Below are 17,991 nucleotides of genomic sequence, written 5' to 3' on the forward strand. Positions count from 1 at the left end.
TCAGAACCCGGCCTCTGCGTCTGCCTTAGGCGCCACCAGAGTCACCCGCCGCAGCTCCTGGGGCCAACCAGCCCGTCACCCCTGTGGTGAAACTAAGACCAGTTTATACATTTCAGTTGTATGAAGGAAATATGTGCTTATATATATAGGTGTCTGTGTCAGAGTAACATGTCATATTATTTCAGTAACGTGTCCTAAATTCCATAAGATGAAAATTATATGGTATTCAAATCATAGCGCCTGTCATTAAAGTTTTCCCGAAGCCAGCCACATCCCTTCACTCACCTGCCTGTGGCGGCTTTCTCTCTCGAGCAGAGCTGACGAGTTGAGATGCAGATGTCCTAGCCTGAAAAGCAGCTTGTAATTATTAGTTGGTCCTTTACAGAAAAAGTTGCTCACCACTAGCCTACACCCCCCGCCCTCCGGAAGACCGCAGCCCCTAGAGAGAGGTCTGTGTGCCTCTCAGCCGCCTAATTGTTTGGTTTTGCTCTGAGAAAATTCCTCCTGCCTCCTTGGATCCAGCCAATCCAAGGAGAAGATGTCAGAAATCCAGCTTTTATTAATTGTAACCATCTGTACCTAACAACCTTGATTTTGTCCATAAACAATGTACACATACACAGAAACATCAACTCGTATTCCATAAGTGTGTACATTTATCAAGTATCAACTTTTAAAAAACTGAAAAATCCAACTGTAACTTCAACTTGCTGTGTGACCTTAGGCAAACTAGCGATGTCTTTGGTCATAGTATTTCTCTGTGTGAAATTCTAGAGTTGGGACCATCTTTGTTCATTTTCTATTGCTATAACAAAATACCCAAGACTGGGTGATTTATGAAGAATAAAAGTTTATTTAGCTTCTAGTTCTGGAGGCCAGGAAGTTTGAGCGTGTGGCGCTAGTAACTGGCGAGGGTCTCCTTACTGCCTCATCACATGACGGAGGGCATCCCATGGAGAGACAGAAGAGGAAAATGTGCCAGAGAGAGCTCGCTTTTGCAACAAAACCTCTTCCTCCATAACCAGTTAATTCATCAACCTCCCAGAAGTCCCCCCTCCCCATGCTGTAGCAACACACGAACTTTAGGGGGACACATTGAAACCACAGCAACTACATTAGAGCTTCTGTTTTTGCTTTGCGTTGGGTACTGGGGATTGAACTCAGGGGCCCTTGACCTCCCCAGCCCTGTTTCATATTTTATTTAGAGACAGGGTCTCACTGAGTTGCTCAGGGCCTCGCTGTTGCTGAGGCTGGCTTTGAACTCCTGATCCTCCTGCCTCAGCCTCCTGAGCTGCTGCTGGGATGACAGGTGTGGGCCACTGCACCTGGCATAGGTTCTTAACCAGGGGTCCACAGACTGCTGCCCCGGCACCCCGACGGAGGGTTGTCTAGTGCATTTCGGGTGTGCACTTCCTTGTGGCTGCTCTGATGCAGGACCTCGGCCTCGGTGGCTTGAGGCAGCAGTGATTTGTTCTCGCTGGGTTCTGGGGCCAGAAGCCCGCAGAGGAGGCTGTCTGGGACTCTCCAGGTGAGGCCCCTGCTGGCCTCCTGTGGCTCTGGACAGTATCTGCCTGTGCCGCCCCTCCAGCCCCGCTTCTCTTTTATTTGCCTCTGGGCTGGCATCTTCCTTCCCGTCCCTTCTAAAGACACTAGCCACTGGCCTGGGCCACTTGGGTAACCCGACAGTGCCACCTCAAGATCTGCAAGGACCTTCTTCTTAAATCAGGTCATATTCACCAGCACCGGGCTCAGGACAGGCTTTGGGGGGCCACCACTGAAGTCACCACAGGGACAGATCCGGGGACAGCCTGCTGGATGGGGTAGGGCTGTGCATTTTTCTGCAGAGAGACGGAATGGATCCATCCGCCAAGTGCCGAGCGCAGCCCAAGTTTAGGAACCCCCAGAACCCGTGGTATCTGGAGACGGTTCTAGGTACACCCGCCCGGAGCTGCGCTTTTCCTTGCCACATAATTCTAGCACTTGAAGATTCCCAGAGAAGTGGCAAATGTCACCTAAGACGTTGTATAGTCGTGACATTCCTTCAGAAGCAGTCTCGTGCCACGTGCTTGGCATTTTGTCTGTATTTATTCAAGAAATCATGACAGCAAGCCCAGAGCTGGGTGGTGGTGCAGCCCATATTGTAGGGAAGAAAAGGCAGCACAGAAAGGTTGGATAACTCGCCTGAGGCTGCACAGCAAGGCAGTGGAGGAGCCGGGATTCGAACCCCAGACTCCCTGGTCCTTGCTCCTGTACAATGAGCAGACAGGGGCCACCGGAGGAGCTCTCCCCGGGGCACTGGTCCCTTCTCCCGCGCTCCTCTTTACCATGAGCCTGCGAATGCATCCGGCTGGAAGGTCCTCTCAAACCCTCTGGGCTTCGGGGATCTTGATTTCCAGGTGGGGAGGCACAGCCTGAGAGGTGCGTCCCGCAGAGTCTGTGGCCATTCTTGAGATTCAGTCAGGGTTGTGGAGACACTGGAGGGAGCATCTGATTGGCCCAGCTTGGATCACATGATTAGTTCTTGGGTCCCAATAGGTCGGGGCTCCTTGACTGACAGCTCCACCCAAGCTCGGTTCATGGGTGGAGCTTGAAGGTGCAAGCTAGGGCCTTCCGCGCTGGAGCGTGGACATCTGGGGCCTGGGGATGCGTGGAAGGAAGCAGACCCATTGCACAGGCTGGAACACTGAGGCCCCCGAGCGCCTAGCTGGCCCGCGCTGCAGGCTGTGGGCTCCTGAGTGAGGCGCGTTTGGTGTCAAAGCGGAAATGCGCTCCAGCTTCTTCCCCTGGGCTGACAGCAGGTTGATGGGACGAGGGTGAGGAAGTGACCTACAAGCAGACCAGAGAGGGAGGCTGCGGAGCATGCAGCGTGTTCGGAAGAGGGGTGGGCAGCTGGGACCGGGCAGGACGGCGTGGGGACAGGCTGAGCTGAGGAGCCCTTTACCTCTGTGCTATTGGGACCGAGTCCCATGGGGGACCCTGGTTGCCTTACCCAAGAGGCGCGGTGGCCTGGATATGTCTCCACCTCCTCCTGTTGCTCCGGGCTGAGGCTGATTCCGGGCGACGGGAACACCCCGGCTCCGGCCACCCCAGTCATGAGCAGGGTACGCACCTGCGGCCCCAGAAAACAGAGGGACACTAGCGGGTGACAGCCTGTGGGGTGCGAGCGAGCCGCCATGGGGAGGGCGTCGCCATGACTAGGTCTACTCAGGAGAGGTGGCTCGGGATCGGAGTGGCTCAGCCTGGGGTAGGTGACCTCCCAAGGGGACCCGGGCCTTTGCCATCCAAATCCAACAGAACTGCCCCCTTCTGGATCTCCATCCCCAAGGCCTGGGACAGGCCCACCCTCTCCGATCCTCACGCCTGCACTTGAACTCTGTCTGCCTCCATGAGACCAAACAGGAGGCTCTGTCCCCAGAGCTCGTCTCAGTCCCTCTCCCCTGGGACAGGGGATGCCCCCTCTGCTGGGGGCCTGCCCCATCCATGTGACGGTGAAAGAGAGAGTCACATTTATAAATATTTTATTAACACATGATTATGGCAATCATTTCTCCCACCCCGCCCCCACCCACCCACTTTCTAAATTATTTTAAGACGAGTCTCCGCGGCCGGCCTGCCTGGAAACCCTGCCCGGTGATTTACTCTCTCTCGTCTGCTTGGGAGGATTTCATAATAGGTTGTTCTAAAATCAGCTATTAAGAATTTCACAGTCGTATATAAATGTCTTTGCTTTGTGTCATAACAGATCATTTTGAAACATATTAAGAATCATTTTCATTAATCAAGATTTTTTTTAATATATATTAAAATAATCCTCTCTTCCCAGCGAGCCTGACTTCCTCAACTTATTTCAAAAACCCTGATCCGACTCTTTAAAAGCCATAGCAGTCCCCGTGGGGTGATTCGCGGCCTTCAAAGACCAGACTCGGGGATTTTGAGCCGAGAAAGCAATCACAGCCAGCAATGAGGTCAGCTCAGGGTTTGGTGGTTTCCAAAGCAGGAGGACCTTTATTAGGATCCGATTAGACCCATAATGAGAAAAATGGCACCTTGAACAAATCAGGGGCAGCTGCTGGGTGTGAATGTTGTGTTGGTGTCTCTGAGCCTCAGTTTCCACCTCTGTAAAATGGGGCTAGTGATCGTATCCACTCTGCAGGCTTTTCTTCTGAGCGTGGGGCACGAGGGTTGGTGCAGGACAGAGGACTTCACGCATGTCCACTTTCATCCACCTCTGTTGTATAAATAAGGAAACAGGCTCAGAGAAGGCGTGCCACTTTCCTGGAGTCACACAGCTGGTCCATTCCAGAGTGAGGAGTGTTTTCCTGGGTCCTCTGTGCAGAGTGCTTACAGACAGGATGATCTTGGAAAAACCTGGAAGGAACAAGAACTATTATGATGATCATTTGTCAGAGGAAGAGACAGGCTCACCAGAGAGGTTCGTCTGTATACCTCAGGACACACAGCTAGATCATGAGATGGGAGTGGAGCCAGGTGGTCCTGTGCTCTGAGCCCAGCCTTGGGACTGTCCCCTTCTTTCCCAGAGCTCCAGTGCGCCCCCGCTCCGACACTGTCTTCCTGCAGCTCCAAGGTAGAGGGCCCAGTTCCGTTCTTCCAAGCTCCTGTCTCCCCTTTGGCAAAAGTGGCCTGCGGGACAGTCGGTCAGTGCCTGTGCCTCGGGTGGCCAGGGCTGGAGGCTCTGCAGAGCGGCTCCCGGGAGAGAGTCAGAAGGAAAGGAGAGCCGGGCACTTCGCAGGTCCTCAGCAAGCCGGGACTCTCCTTTGTCACCAGCTGCGTCCCCTGGTGTGAACGCCCCCAGAGGCGGGGTGGGGTGGGTGCCTGCAGGGTCCCACCTGGGCGTGGCACGGGCCGCTTCCCTCCAGGGCACACTGAGCCTTCCGCCCCAGCGTGCTGCGGCTTCGGAACCAGGACCCGGTTCTGAGCACTCAGCGTGGCCGCGCTTAGCCGCAGAGCCTAGTGGCGAAGGCAGTGCGGGGCAGTGGTTAGAGCGCAGTCCCAAGTGACACAGATCCGGGCTCAGGGTGAGGCGGGAATCCCGGTGCTGGCCAGCCTCGGGGCTCCTCCGCGACCGTGCTGTGCCACCGACCAGCTCCAAACAGCCATCAGTTACCGTCCCCCAAGCTTGCGGGCTCCTGCAGCTTGGAAGGGCCGAGCCGGGGAGGGCTCTGGTGTGAGGTCTGCCGTCGGACGTGGCCCAGGCAGAAGCCAGCTGGCACCTGGGGCCCCTCTCTGCACAGTCTCGGTCTCCACGTGGGCTGGTTGGGCTTCCTCACGGCATGGCGGCTGCGGGACCCCAGGTGCTGGTGTCCTGCGCTGTGTCCCGGCTGCCTTGTTCTATGGAAGAGAAGCTTCCAGGGCGAAGGGAGCCCGGCTCGGCCCCGCGTGGAGGAGCAGCGGGTTTGGAGGGCGCGTGGGGTGGGGAGTGTTAGGGTGGCCACTTGCCTCGTGCAGGTGACTTCAGCTTTGGAGGCTCAGTTTCCTGGCCTGGAACATGGGGACCAAAAGGAGTAGCGAGTTCCAGGTCAGCCGCCTAGGCGGACAGGGAGGCTGGGCGTCCAGGCCTGGCCAGGTGTCCGAGGAGGAGCTGGCGTTGGCGAGTCTGACGTCCCACACACAACGTCCTCCCGGGACCTCTCTTCTCTCTCTCAGTCCAAGGCCGGGGGCCAGCTTACAAGGGTGGTCTCTTTCAGTGCTCACAGCAGCAAACCCGACCGAGAACGAGTCTCGTTTTGTGGTCCGGGATGATGAGGCTCAGAGAGGTTAGGTAACATAGTTAAAGTCAAGCAGCATTCTAGTGCCCGTCTGACTCGGAAGTTCCTGCGTGTCTCCTCCTCAGGGCTGCCTGGCTGGCCCATCCCAGGGTAGCGTTCTGGGTGCTTGGATCTCCATTCTCTTTCCTAAGGGCCCCGTCTCAGCTCCATCCAGCCTCTGACCAGTCCTCACTGTCCACGCAGTCCCCTGTGTGGAAGGCTGTGCTCAGCCAATGGAGGGAACTCAGCACCGAGGCTCAAGGTGTCTAAGGGACCAGCCTGACCACGGTTCCCCTGCATCATCTCGGCAACTTCCGTGACCTCGGAGACTCGGTGTTCCCATCTGTAAGGTGGGATCACAATAAGGCTGACCTCCTACTGCTCTAACAACCTCCTCAGGTGATTCAACCCCAATAGTCAGAGCTTTGCCGTTCTGGGTGGTTATTCCGGTCAGTGGGAAATCTAGGGAGTTTTCCCAGCCAAACTTAGCTGGGAAAGAAGATAAGTTTGAAAGAAGATATTCACTCTCCCCAGGAAGCAAGCTATTTGTCACTTTGGCCACTGTTCTTTGCTACTGGGTAAAAATGACAGTAATTCTCAGAATCCTGAAGGGCACCCCGGATGAGCAGAGTCGGTCTTGATGGCCGTGGGCATTGAACCCAGGGTGCTTAACCACTGACCCACATCCAGTGAGACCCCAGCCTTGCATTTGATTTAGAGACAGGGTCTCACTGAGTTGCTTAGGGCCTCACTAAGTTGCTGAGGCTGGCCTCCAACCTGTGATCCTCCTGCCTCAGCCTCCCGAGCCACTGGGATGACAGGCGTGCGGCCCAGAGATCTTGATGGTCCTGTTGCCGGGTCTCTTTCTTCTCTGAGGATGGAATGGGTGCTTCAGTTACTTTTTCTCTCTAAATCTGCAGTCTGCTTGTCATTGACCTGCTGCCTGGTATGTGACGCAGTCAGGACCATGTATCAGGTCCGGGCGACTCACGATGGTGATGGAGGGAGGCTGCCATTTGGGCGCGTCCCCCCACCTGCCGTCAGCCCCTGGATGAATGTGGCCGTGGCCCCCAGGTGCCTGTTGGAAGGAGGGACGTACAATAACGTCCTAAGGCCCGGGTCCCTGCCCTCTGCTGGGAACTCCGCCATTGGCAGCAAGGGCTGTCCATCAAGGAACAGGCAGCAGCCCCCTGCCCTGGGCAAGACCCTGCATGCAGAAGGCCAGCGATAATGGTTATAATGATGCTTTTACCATAAAACAATGCCCTGGACATTCAAATGCTTTAAATGCTTTGTGGAGTCTTTACTGTTTCCGTTGTTCTCAAGCAATTGTCTGATCAAGTCTTTCATGTGGTCTTTATTTAAAAAAAAATATAGACACAGCAGCCAGGAGTGATCACACCTGTAATCCCAGAGACTAGGGAGGCTGAGGCAGGAGGACTGCATGTTTGAGGCCAGCCCGGGCAATGTAGTGAGACCCTGTCTCTGAAAAAAAAGAAAAAGCGTTGGGATTGACTCAGGGGTAGAGCACTCAAAAAAATTAATAGGCTGGACAATTCGGAGTGGTTTTAGTCTGACAGAAAAATTGATCAGATAATCATCACGTATCAGTATCAGTTCATTTGCAGTAACAAATGCATCGCACGCCAGCTGATCTTGGGGTGTTGATAACGCTGGGTACCAGTGACAAGTTCCGCTTCCTCAGGTGTTGAAGTCTGGACTTGAGAGAAGCACGCCAAGGCGAGCATATTAAGCAGGTTTTATTTAAAGGTGATAATACAGACTTCTCCGGGAGGGAGAAGGGGCCGTGGCTGATGTCCTAGAGTCCCCAGAAGTGAGCGCACCCTACATCTTTCATAGGTTAAAGACTCCTTTGTTCTCCAGTTCTCTCCCCCTTCTCTCTCCTTCCGGCCCACCTGACTAGGCAGGTGAGATGCAAAAAGTGAGAAGCGGATGTGGAGGGCGAGGGCCAAAGTGATCAGCCAGGCAAGGAACCAGGGGGCCTTCGTCAGCAGGTCCCTGCTGTAGACAGAAGCAGGTAAACTTGGTCATCAATGGGCTCTGGAGGTCCTTGACCTTCCATTCTCCCTGGGGCGGTCTCCAACTTCCAGACTCTGCTGGCCTCCATGCCTCCATTTCCCCGATTTGACCCGATCCCATTTCTGCACTAACTGCCCGTCCCCTTTCTGGCTTCAGCGTGTGATGCATTTGTCGCCGCAGATGAACTGATACCGACGTGAGGTGATTGTCTGAAGTCCTCTGTGTGCGGCAGGCTGCGTCCTTGGCCTTGGGGCTCCGATCCACCGCTGCAGGGCCACGCGGCTCGGTTCCGCGGCTCTCACAGGCCGTTTTACTTTTTTCTTGATTTTTATGTTTTATTTTGCGGTGCCGGGGAAGGAACCCCATTTGGGGGGACATTTCCCTTCCTTCCCACCCTGCACCCCAGTTACTGCTTCGCCTTAATAAGATGAGCTGTGCCTGGTAACCAGGTGGCCAGGGCCCAGAGTAGCTCTCCTGGGCACATTTCCTTCAGGAGGGCTGATTCGGGTGGGGTCTGTCCCGTGGTGACCTCCCAGGGGGCTCGGCCTTGGCCATTTCTTCAAGCTCTGCATTAAAGAACATCAGCGTTCTAGAGGCGGGAGCAGGAGGGCTGGTGTCCAGACTGGGTGGCTTCCTGGGTTGGGGGACCCTGATGCACATGTTGAGTCTCCCAAAGCTCAGGCCAGCCTGGTGCTCTGTCCCCCAGGTGACCCTCGTCTCACCAGGCAAGCCATCCCACTCAGTCTGAAAGTATTTCTGATACAGTGGAGGATCCGCCTTCTGGAAGGGGCTTAGATCGCTACAGGTGTGAGCCCCTCTGTCCAGGGCAGGAACCAGGGTCCAGAGAGGGGGAGAGGTTTGCTTGGGGCCACACAGCAAGGCCATGAGGGCGGTGCAGGGACTAGAGTCCTGGTCTCCGGATTCCTGAGCCAGACCTCCTCTTCTTGCTTGGACCACTCCCTGTCACTCTCTCCAAAGTGCCGAGTGTCAGGTGCGCCCAGGGCGCCCCCCTCCTCAAGCTGAATCTGGAGAACAGAAGAAACCAGGGGAGGTGATCTCAGCAGCAGGCTGAGCCACCAAGGGGCGGAGACTTAGTCCACATGCAGGTTCCGGGACTCCTGTGTCCCTGGCAAAGCCTGGTTCTCCAGGTGGCCACCTGTAAGGTCCCAACCCCAGGACCTACGCTGGGGTGGGGGACTATACCAGGGCTTAGTTAAAAGCAGATGAGCACGTGGCCTGGCAGCCTGGAGATTCCTTGATCTGCCCTTGGACCCAGCACCCCTCAGGGCTGTCCCCCTGGGTCCCCACTCTGGCCCCAGCGCCTTCTCCCTACTGCAGGCCACACCTCCTGTGCCGGCCCCAGCTGGTGGCTTGGCTTCCCGCCTGACAGGCGGTGCAGCAGCACCTCTTCTGGGACACTGCGAGGATTTATTCTGCGTCTTCTGAGCAAATTGAATTCATTCATTAGCCCAGAATGGCTGCTTTCGGATGTAAACAATTATAATTTTTTTTTTTTTAAATGAACTCTCTGAAGTGGCCGAGGCTGGAAAGGCAGAGCTCACGAGCAGCTCCGTGCCTTGGAGGGTGAGGGGGCAGGAAGGTTGGAACTCGTGGGGGACCTGGGGTTCAGAGAGTGGCTGGGCCACTCCTTCTCTTAGTGGCCCCTGAGCCCCTTCTTTTGGTCTCTGTTTTCCCTAAATACTAGTGGAAGGTGACATTCATTCCATGCCTCCCATGTGCCAGGGGCTTTGGCCATTTCAACATTGCTGTGGAGTAGGGAAGATTATACAGCGATAGAAGAGGAGACTGAGGTTCAGAAAGGACTCTGCCTGGGCGGGTGAACTGGTGCTCTCCAGGGATCTCTTGTAGCCTAGCTCATCAGAGACTCCATTAGCCTGTCATTGGGGGAAAGCGGTCAGTTCAGTGGGAGTGCTACTCGGGGGCAAAGCACCACGGTCCCGGTAATAACCACGCCGACTGGAGACTCACCAACTGCTAACGTTTCCGAGACTCATTCTCTGCGAGGCGCGCTCGGGTGTTCTGCACAGACCTGCCCATTTAATCCCCGTGACCCCGGGTGGTAGGCTTAGTCCCACTTTCCAGATGAGCAAATAGAGATTTGGAGAACTCCAGGAAGCTGTCCAAGGTCGTGGGAAGGGCAGGAGGCCCATTTTGAACAAGGGCTTCCGTCTTTGAAGTCTAAGCCTTGCTCTTCACAGGTGTTGTGGAAAGTGGACTTAGCTTCAGGCCCTTTGTGTTGAGGGTCACTTTGGCAAGGCCACGCACTTGGCTCGTGTGGCAGGTGAGGCCCGCCTTTCCTTGGGCCACAGACTCACCTCAGTGTCCTGCTTCATCCCCCAAATGACCCGATGGGAGCGGATCCACCCCATCTTACAGATGAAGAGACCGAGGCTCAGAGAGGCGATGCTTCCTGTTTTAGAGATCACAGCGGGACTGAGCTTCTGTTTGGACCTCCTCCCCAGCCCTGCCCCTCTGGTTTCTTGAGCAAATCAGTCTGGGAGACACCCCCACCCCAGCTCCCTTATGGTAGATTTCCAGGGCACATGGACACAGTCAAGGTCCTGACAAGTCCTGCAGGGAAGAGACCTGCTGGCTTTCCTTTCTCACAGGACCAGCGTGCAGAAGTTGCTGTCTGAAGTGTCCCCACAACATCTGCCTGGGAATCCTCCTTTCCCAGGACACCTGCTCATAGTCCCCAGAATACTGGGAGTGGCCTGTGTGCTGGCTTTTCAGTTGTTAGGTGTGGATGGACAGGGAATCCTTTGATCTGGTCTCCTGAGGAGACCTGGTGTGCTCATGGGCAAAGGCCCTGAGGCAGGTGGCAACTTTCTCCCAAGCCAGGAAGAGGGAACAATATGTCCAGATTTATGGGGCTGCCAGGCATCTGAGGGCAGCAGGGTTGGGTATGAGCAAGAGAGGTAGGAAGCGGCTTGAAGTCCTGGCCTCCAGGGATAAGGTTGAATTTCCATGGTCCCTACCATAGAACTTTGCTGGATGCCCTTGGGGGGAGAGTGGAGTTGGGTTTATTCTGGGCTTTCTCTTTCTGATCTGCACACAGAACCTCCAGGAGTCTTCAGATGCACTCCCTGGGGCAGATTCGGTCCATTGTTATTCTGATTTTGCAGAAGAAGAGACCGAGGCTCCAAGTGGATCCCCCTTCTGCAACATCTCCAGGCTTTAAGCAAAGGAGGCAGGATTTGCCAGCCTGCAGAGTATCCCCTCTCCTTGAGGCAGCTCCGGCCTTTTCGGCTTATCTCTTCCCTGCAGGTGGCCTCCGTCTTCAGGGGCCTGGGAATTGTAAATCTCTGTGTGAGGAAATGTGAACCAGATGTGCCAGCGTTATAAATAAGTCACATAATGTTGAGTAATTCAGCGACAGCTCAGCTATTGTTGGAAGGATAAATAACTTGGTTATTAATAAATGCAGGAGGCCACAGTAATTGATAGCGATTGAACTCACAGTGCGCCAGCAAAAGCAGCGTGTCTCTCTCTGTCTCTCTATAGTGATCATAAAGGGGAAAACCTGCTTTTCAGGTGAACATTAGAAACTGCAGCTCCTGCCTTCCTTAGCTCCCTCATTTCTCTTTCACACATCTTTCTCCTTTGTTCTCTCTGTTCAAACCCCACTGGGCCTCTTAGTAGCAAGGGGGCCGTGGGCCTGTGGCTCTGGGAGACAATATGCCCCCATTCACCTGGGTAGGTGAGGCCTCTTCCAGCTGAACCAGAATTTTCTGAACTAGTGTCTTGTGGAACATCAGGGCTTCCAGAGACTTGAGGAACGAACAGACCGTCTCCTCCTCAGGGAGTCGCAAGGTGGATATGAGAGGCTCTGAGCTGTCCTCGGCTGCTGCGAAGCCCAGCTCAGCACCACTGGCCAGTGGAGATGACGCAGGAGTTCAGTGAAGAAGCGGGGCGGGGAGCCCATGCTCAGTGCTCAGGGGCTGTCTGCCTTCCAGAGAACCTTCCTGAAGTGTGGCTGTGCTCGGGGACTCTTAGCCTTGTCACAATAGCGGGGTGCAGATGCTGAGCACCAGGACTCTAGGCAAGGCAGATATGCGGGAGGCACCCCAGAAGCACCAGGAGGAGAGTGAAGGCAGAAACTGGGTTTCCTGCTGCCTCCTAGCCCCAAGTCCACCAGCAACCAGAACAGTGGCTGGTAACCAATGCACGTGGCTGGAATGCTCTCTGCACTTGCTTGGGGGATACTTGGATCACAGTCTCCTTTTCTCGTCCTGGGTGGAGAAAAGCCCCCTGGCTAGGCTGGAATTAGAGAGGCCCTCTGGAGGGGGCAGGGGCAGCTGGGCAGCCCCTCCCCCGCGGGCTCCCTGCTTCCGTCCTTCCAGTGCTGGTCCCTCTCTCTGCAGTGGCCCCTCTTGGCTCACTTTTGCTTAATCTTTCCCGTCTGTGCTTGAGAGAGAAAGAGCTGATGGTCTAGGAGGCTTGTTCCTTGGGACTAGCGGGGAGGGGAGTCCACAGGTTCTCTTCCAAATCTAGGAGGACCCTGGAAGGAAAGTGACCAGAGCCACCCTTGGGGACAGTGGCCCATTCCTTCAGATTCCTTCTTTCCTTTCCTTGCTCACTTTACAAAGGTTTGTTGACCTTCCTGATGTTGCCTCTAATACAGGCACTGGGGATAAAGCCAGGGCCACCCCGGGGTCTGCCCGGATGGAGGAACCGGACACAGCAGCAGTGTGGTCACTGCGTGGAGCGGGGTCAGCCAGGTCAGGGTAGGAATCTGGGCTCTGCCCCTCACTTTGGACGGAAACTTGACCTTGAGGTGTCTGCGCCCTCTCTGCGCATTTTCTTGGGGCTTTCTTTTTATTTTTCTCTTTTTCATGCTGGCGATTGACCCCGGGGTGTGCTAGGCAGGCGCCCTGCGACTGAGCGACCGCCTGGCGCAGGGTTCCCTGCAGAGTCCTGGGATGAGGCCCGGGGGGCGTTCCCGGGCACGTGGTCATGCTCCATGCTTGGTGGCTGCTGTTTCTAGTTAAATGGTGGATTTCTGGGAGGAAGGAGCGCACCCCGTTGCGCCCCTGGGCATCGGAGTCCCCGCCGGGCGGAGGGGCCACCAGGGACAGCATATTAGTTCCAGTCCTGTCTTGGGATAGGATGGGGAAGCTCCAGAGCCAAGCTGTGCGCACCTGTGAGTGGAGAATCGGCTCCCGTCAGCTCGGACCCCTGGCATCCGAGGGGGTGTGGCCACGCCCAAAGCACCCAGTGCGTGGTCCATTGTCCCCAGCCTCTTCCTGAAGCCGCAGGTGGACAGAGCGGCAGAGGGCTGCCAAGTCACCAGCACAGGCCAACCCATTTTGGGTGCAGGGCGCCCTCCTTGGCTTTGCAGGTGGAGAAGGGACTTGAAATCTGTCACGTCCCTCCCCAGGGCCGGGCGCGCTCCCGGGAGCCTCCCGTGTAACCGTATCCCGGGTCTTGCAACTCCATGGAGACAGGTTGGGGTTTTATGGTTCCATTTCACAGATGAGGAAACTGAGCCTTAAAAAGACTGTGCACTGGTGGGAGACTGGCAGCGGGGAGTGGCAGCGGAAGAAGTGGCCCCGGGGCCCTGTCTGGCTCAGTGCCCGTGTTCCTGACCCGTCCTGCTGCTCTCTGCCTCAGGTGGTGCCTGGGCTTCTTGGCCTCCCTCGGGAAGAATTCGGCACCTGCACATGTCCGAGCAGAGAAAGAGGGACAGGTGGGGTGGCACCCGCACCTGCCAGCCTCTGGGAGATGGGGGCAGAAGGTGCGCGTTCCTGACCACACTCCCTGGGCAGCACCAGACCTCTGACTTGAAACGTGCCCCTTCTGTCAGCAGGGGTCAGCGGCCTCTGTCACTTGCTGCCCTTCCTTTCTCAAAGAGCAAGCACAGATTCCCCTCACCACGTCGTCTATTTCACTCTGGCCAGGAAGGTCACTGCAGTTGGAATGTTGGGGACCCTATTTTGGAGCACAGCTGTGGAGGGTGATGGGACAGGAATACCCACCTAGAAAGTTCCTTCCTACTTAGTTCACTTTCAGTCCCCACCTGGGGAGAAGGACATCTTGTTGGGTGGTAATAACCCATGGGCCTCTGGCCTTCCCTCCTGGTCCTCTTAACAGACAGGAGTGAGTGGGGGCTCACAGGCCACCATCTAATTAGAACCTAATCACATTTTGATGCTTGCATTGTATTTATTTCTATGTCCTCTTGCGACAGGTGATAATGGATTCTCGATTAAGATAGTGCAGTGACATTTCATTATACAATGTATTCATTTAAGTAAAGGAGATAAATTGAGTCCATATAAGCCTGTCATCCCAGCAGCTCAGGAGGCTGAGGCAGAAGGATCAAGAGTTCAAAGCCAGCCTCACCAACAGCGAGGCCCTAAGCAACTCAATGAGACTCTATCTCTAAATAAAATACAAAATAGGGCTGGGGTGTGACTCAGTGGCCCAGTGCCCCTGAATACAGTACCTGGACCCAAAACAAACAAACAGAATGTATCTTGGGTCATAAAGAGAGGACAAATTTCTTCAAGATGGCATTTGAAGGACTGGTTTGGTGAGAGGAGTAGCTATTCCTCTTAGCAGTGGTCTGTTTTCTGGTGACATCTGTGAGTCCATTTTCGCTTCCTAAGACTCCTGTAAAGATTTCAGAGTAACAGCCACTGATCGTGGCTGACACGTGCCAAGCTTCCCGTGGTTGCAGGAACCCAGCTGCAGAACCGTGGGCCAAATGACAATCCTGGGTGAATGAAACGAGGTCGGTGAATTTAAACTATTACCATTATATCCTTCTCACCACCACCACCACCACCACCACCACCATCACCATCACCGCCACCACCATCACCACCACCACCATCACCATCACCACCACCACCACCACCATCACCACCATCACCACCACCATCATCACCATCACCCATCACCACCACCACCACCACCACCACCACCACCATCACCACCATCACCACCACCATCATCACCATCACCACCATCACCACCATCACCACCACCACCACCACCACCATCACCACCATCACCACCACCATCACCACCATCACCATCACCACCATCACCACCACCATCACTACGATCACCACCATCACCACCATCACCACCACCACCACCATCACCACCACCACCACCACCACCATCACCATCATCACCACCATCACCACCACCATCACCATCATCACCACCACCACCACCACCATCACCACCACCACCACCACCACCACCACCACCACCATCACCACCACCATCACCATCACCACCACCACCACCACCATCACCACCATCACCACCACCACCACCACCACCACCACCATCACCACCACCATCACCACCATCACCACCATCACCACCACCACCACCACCACCACCACCACCACCACCATCACCACCACCACCGCCACCATCACCACCACCATCACCACCATCACCACCACCACCATCACTACCATCATCATCACCACCACCATCACTACGATCACCGTCACCACGACCATCTCCGTCATCATTTCTGAAGGCAGCAGGACCTTCTGACTCACCATATCTTCCCTCTGAATCTGAGTTTCATCTTCCGTCGAGTGGAGATTGTCTATAAAATGGTGATCATAAAAATGATGCTTTTGTGGTGACCAGTGGGGGGTAACAGGCACGCGGGAGGACCCAGTACCAGGGGTGTCTGTGTACCCTTGGTGACAGGCAGGGCTGAAGACCTTGACAAACCTTCCTTCGTGATTTCCAGCTTCCACAAGGCTGTTCCCTCAGGACATCTTCCTGAAGAATTGGGCCCCTGTGACCCCCTGGGGTTGGACGAAGACCCCTCTGTTGGCAGTTATCTTTCTTAATTCAAAGAAGGAAACACATCTATGAGCAGATAGGAGCTGATATTGGTTTTGTAAATCATTTGTTTTTATTTTGATTAGAAAATTAGTGCACAACCTCTCTAAAAATCCTGGAAACACTGACTCTCCTTTGCCAGTTATGATGTAATATGTGGCCACATTTCCCTTTTTATTATTGTAGCAGCAGTTTAGGATGATTTACACCAGCAGTTTAGAATGATTAACTTTGCTATCATCCTAAGGTAGCGTTTTCTACTCTGCTTTTCACTTAACATTCAATGGCGAGCATTATTCATATCCGACAGTCTCTGTTGCTAATTGTAGATGGCCTCATACACCCCCAGAGCCGCTCCCCACTGCTTCTTCAACCTCATCTAGTTACCCCCCTCTCCTATTACACTCTAGCCACACTGGCTGTCCTGGTGTTTCTCCAACACACCATGCTCATTTCTACCCCAGGGCCTTTGCACCACCTGCCCTACCTCTAAAGCACTTCCCTGGTTTCTTAAGTGGCCAACTCCTCCTTGTGGTGTGTGTGTGTGTGTGTGTGTGTGTGTGTGTGTGTGTGTGTGTGATAATCTTATCACCTGAGATCATCGTGTTTGTCTGTCTTGTTTATCTATTTGTCTACGTGCTCCTTGTCCCACTCCCTCCATGGACTGTGTGCTCTGGGAGGACGTCCCTGTCTGTCTGGTTGGTCATTGATTCCTGGTGGTTAACATCGGCACTGTCGCATAGTAGTTCAGTAAATCCCTATCGGAGAGACAGCTGGCAGGATGGGTGGCTGGGGGTGGGTGGATGCAGGAGTACTGGGGGACATGCACTGGTTCACCCACACCCCCATTCCACACTCCGCACCTCCCCGTGGTATTTTTAATTGCCTTGAAAAAGTGAGCCAGGCGGCGACTCCCCCAGGGACTACGCCCTGGGGCCAGGCCTGGGCCCTGTTTTGGGCTCCGCCCCCAGAGGGAGCCTGGCGGTGAAGGGTGGCGAGGCTCTCCGCTGCCCTCTCGGGTGTCCAGCCACCCCGAGCCGGACTCAGGCCCTTGTCCCTTCTTACCCCTGTGCAGTGGGCCGGAAGCAGTTCATGCGGTTCGAGTGGGCGAACCACGCAGCCGAGGCCCTGGGCTGTGAGTTCGAGGAGCTGAACACGGCCACCTTCAAGCACCACCTGCGCCAGATCATCGAGCAAGTGACGTCCAGGACGAGGCCGCGGGGGCTCGAGGAGGAGGCCAGCCCAGGTACCGTGCCGCCACCGCTCTGGGTGGCCGGTCTCCGGCCCCACCCCCCTTCGCTTGCTTATCGGAATTCACTGAAGCCCTACTGTGCGCCCCTGTGCTGGGGGCAGGTGGAAACGGCAGGGCTCCCCCCTGCAGGGTGCGTGTGTCGTGCGCTTAGCTGCGCTGCGGCTGCCTCCAGGGAGGCCCCGTGGGGGCAGGACACGGGGACAGCTCCCAGGGGCCCCTGCACTTCCGTGGGACTTCGGGAGCTGAGCCCTCGCAGCGAAGGGGACCGGCCTTTCTCTTTGAGGAACCGAGGCCAGGCTGGCATGGTGTACCTGGGGGTGGCTGGGGAGGAGGTGGACCAGGGCGGGGCCGGTCGCCTGCGCTCTGCGCACGAGGGGTTTCAGCTCAGACCACTGAGGCCCGGGGCGGCGGGAAGATGCGTTGGCCACTCTGGATGTGACAGTCCCCAGGGAATGCTCCTGGACAGGGAAGTGGTGGAGAGGGGACTCGGGCACAGATGCTGAGGCTTATTTACCAGCTGAGGGGACAGCATGAGCCCTGAGGGAAAGACAGGGACCGAGGCCGGCTTCCCGGAGAACCGGTGTTTGCACTGAGGCAGGGAAGCCGCTGGGCCTGGCTTGGCACCAGCAGGGAGGCCCTGCGGGCCGGGTGGCAGCCTCCCAGCCAGCGCCCTCCTGCAGAGGGTGAGCCCAAGGGGCCACGGAGAGCTCCAGGAGTAGACCCGTGGGACAGCGGGACTGCTCCCAGCTGCCGCTTCTGGGGGCATCCTCAGAGCACCCTTGGATCCTCGCACACACAGCCCGAAAGTGCACACACACACATCCACATACAGGCACACACAGCCACACACTGACACACACAGCCACACGCACACACGCGCACGCACACACACACACACACACACTGACATACACATGTACACACTGACACACACTGGCACACACACAGCCACACACTGACACATACTGATGCACACTCGTGCAAATACTGACACACACACTGATGCACACACACACTGACACATGCTCTGACACATATGCACACACTGCCACACATACTGGTACACACACACATTGATGCACACATACA

At 55.6% G+C, this 17,991-nt stretch overlaps 1 protein-coding gene across 3 annotated transcripts in view; it reads left to right on the plus strand.

Moving 5' to 3' along the window:
* Nucleotides 1–17,991, plus strand: part of MYO18B (myosin XVIIIB) — a 223,701-nt gene that overhangs the window by 40,096 nt on the left and 165,614 nt on the right. For all 3 annotated transcript variants that reach the window (XM_079151214.1, XM_079151216.1, XM_079151215.1), the window contains exon 13: nucleotides 16,726–16,896. In XM_079151214.1, the coding sequence (XP_079007340.1) occupies nucleotides 16,726–16,896 (171 nt within the window). The remainder of the gene's footprint in view (nucleotides 1–16,725; nucleotides 16,897–17,991) is intronic.

This window comes from Sciurus vulgaris (assembly GCF_902686455.1).
Source record: "Sciurus vulgaris genome assembly, chromosome: 8".
Lineage (NCBI taxonomy): Eukaryota > Metazoa > Chordata > Mammalia > Rodentia > Sciuridae > Sciurus > Sciurus vulgaris.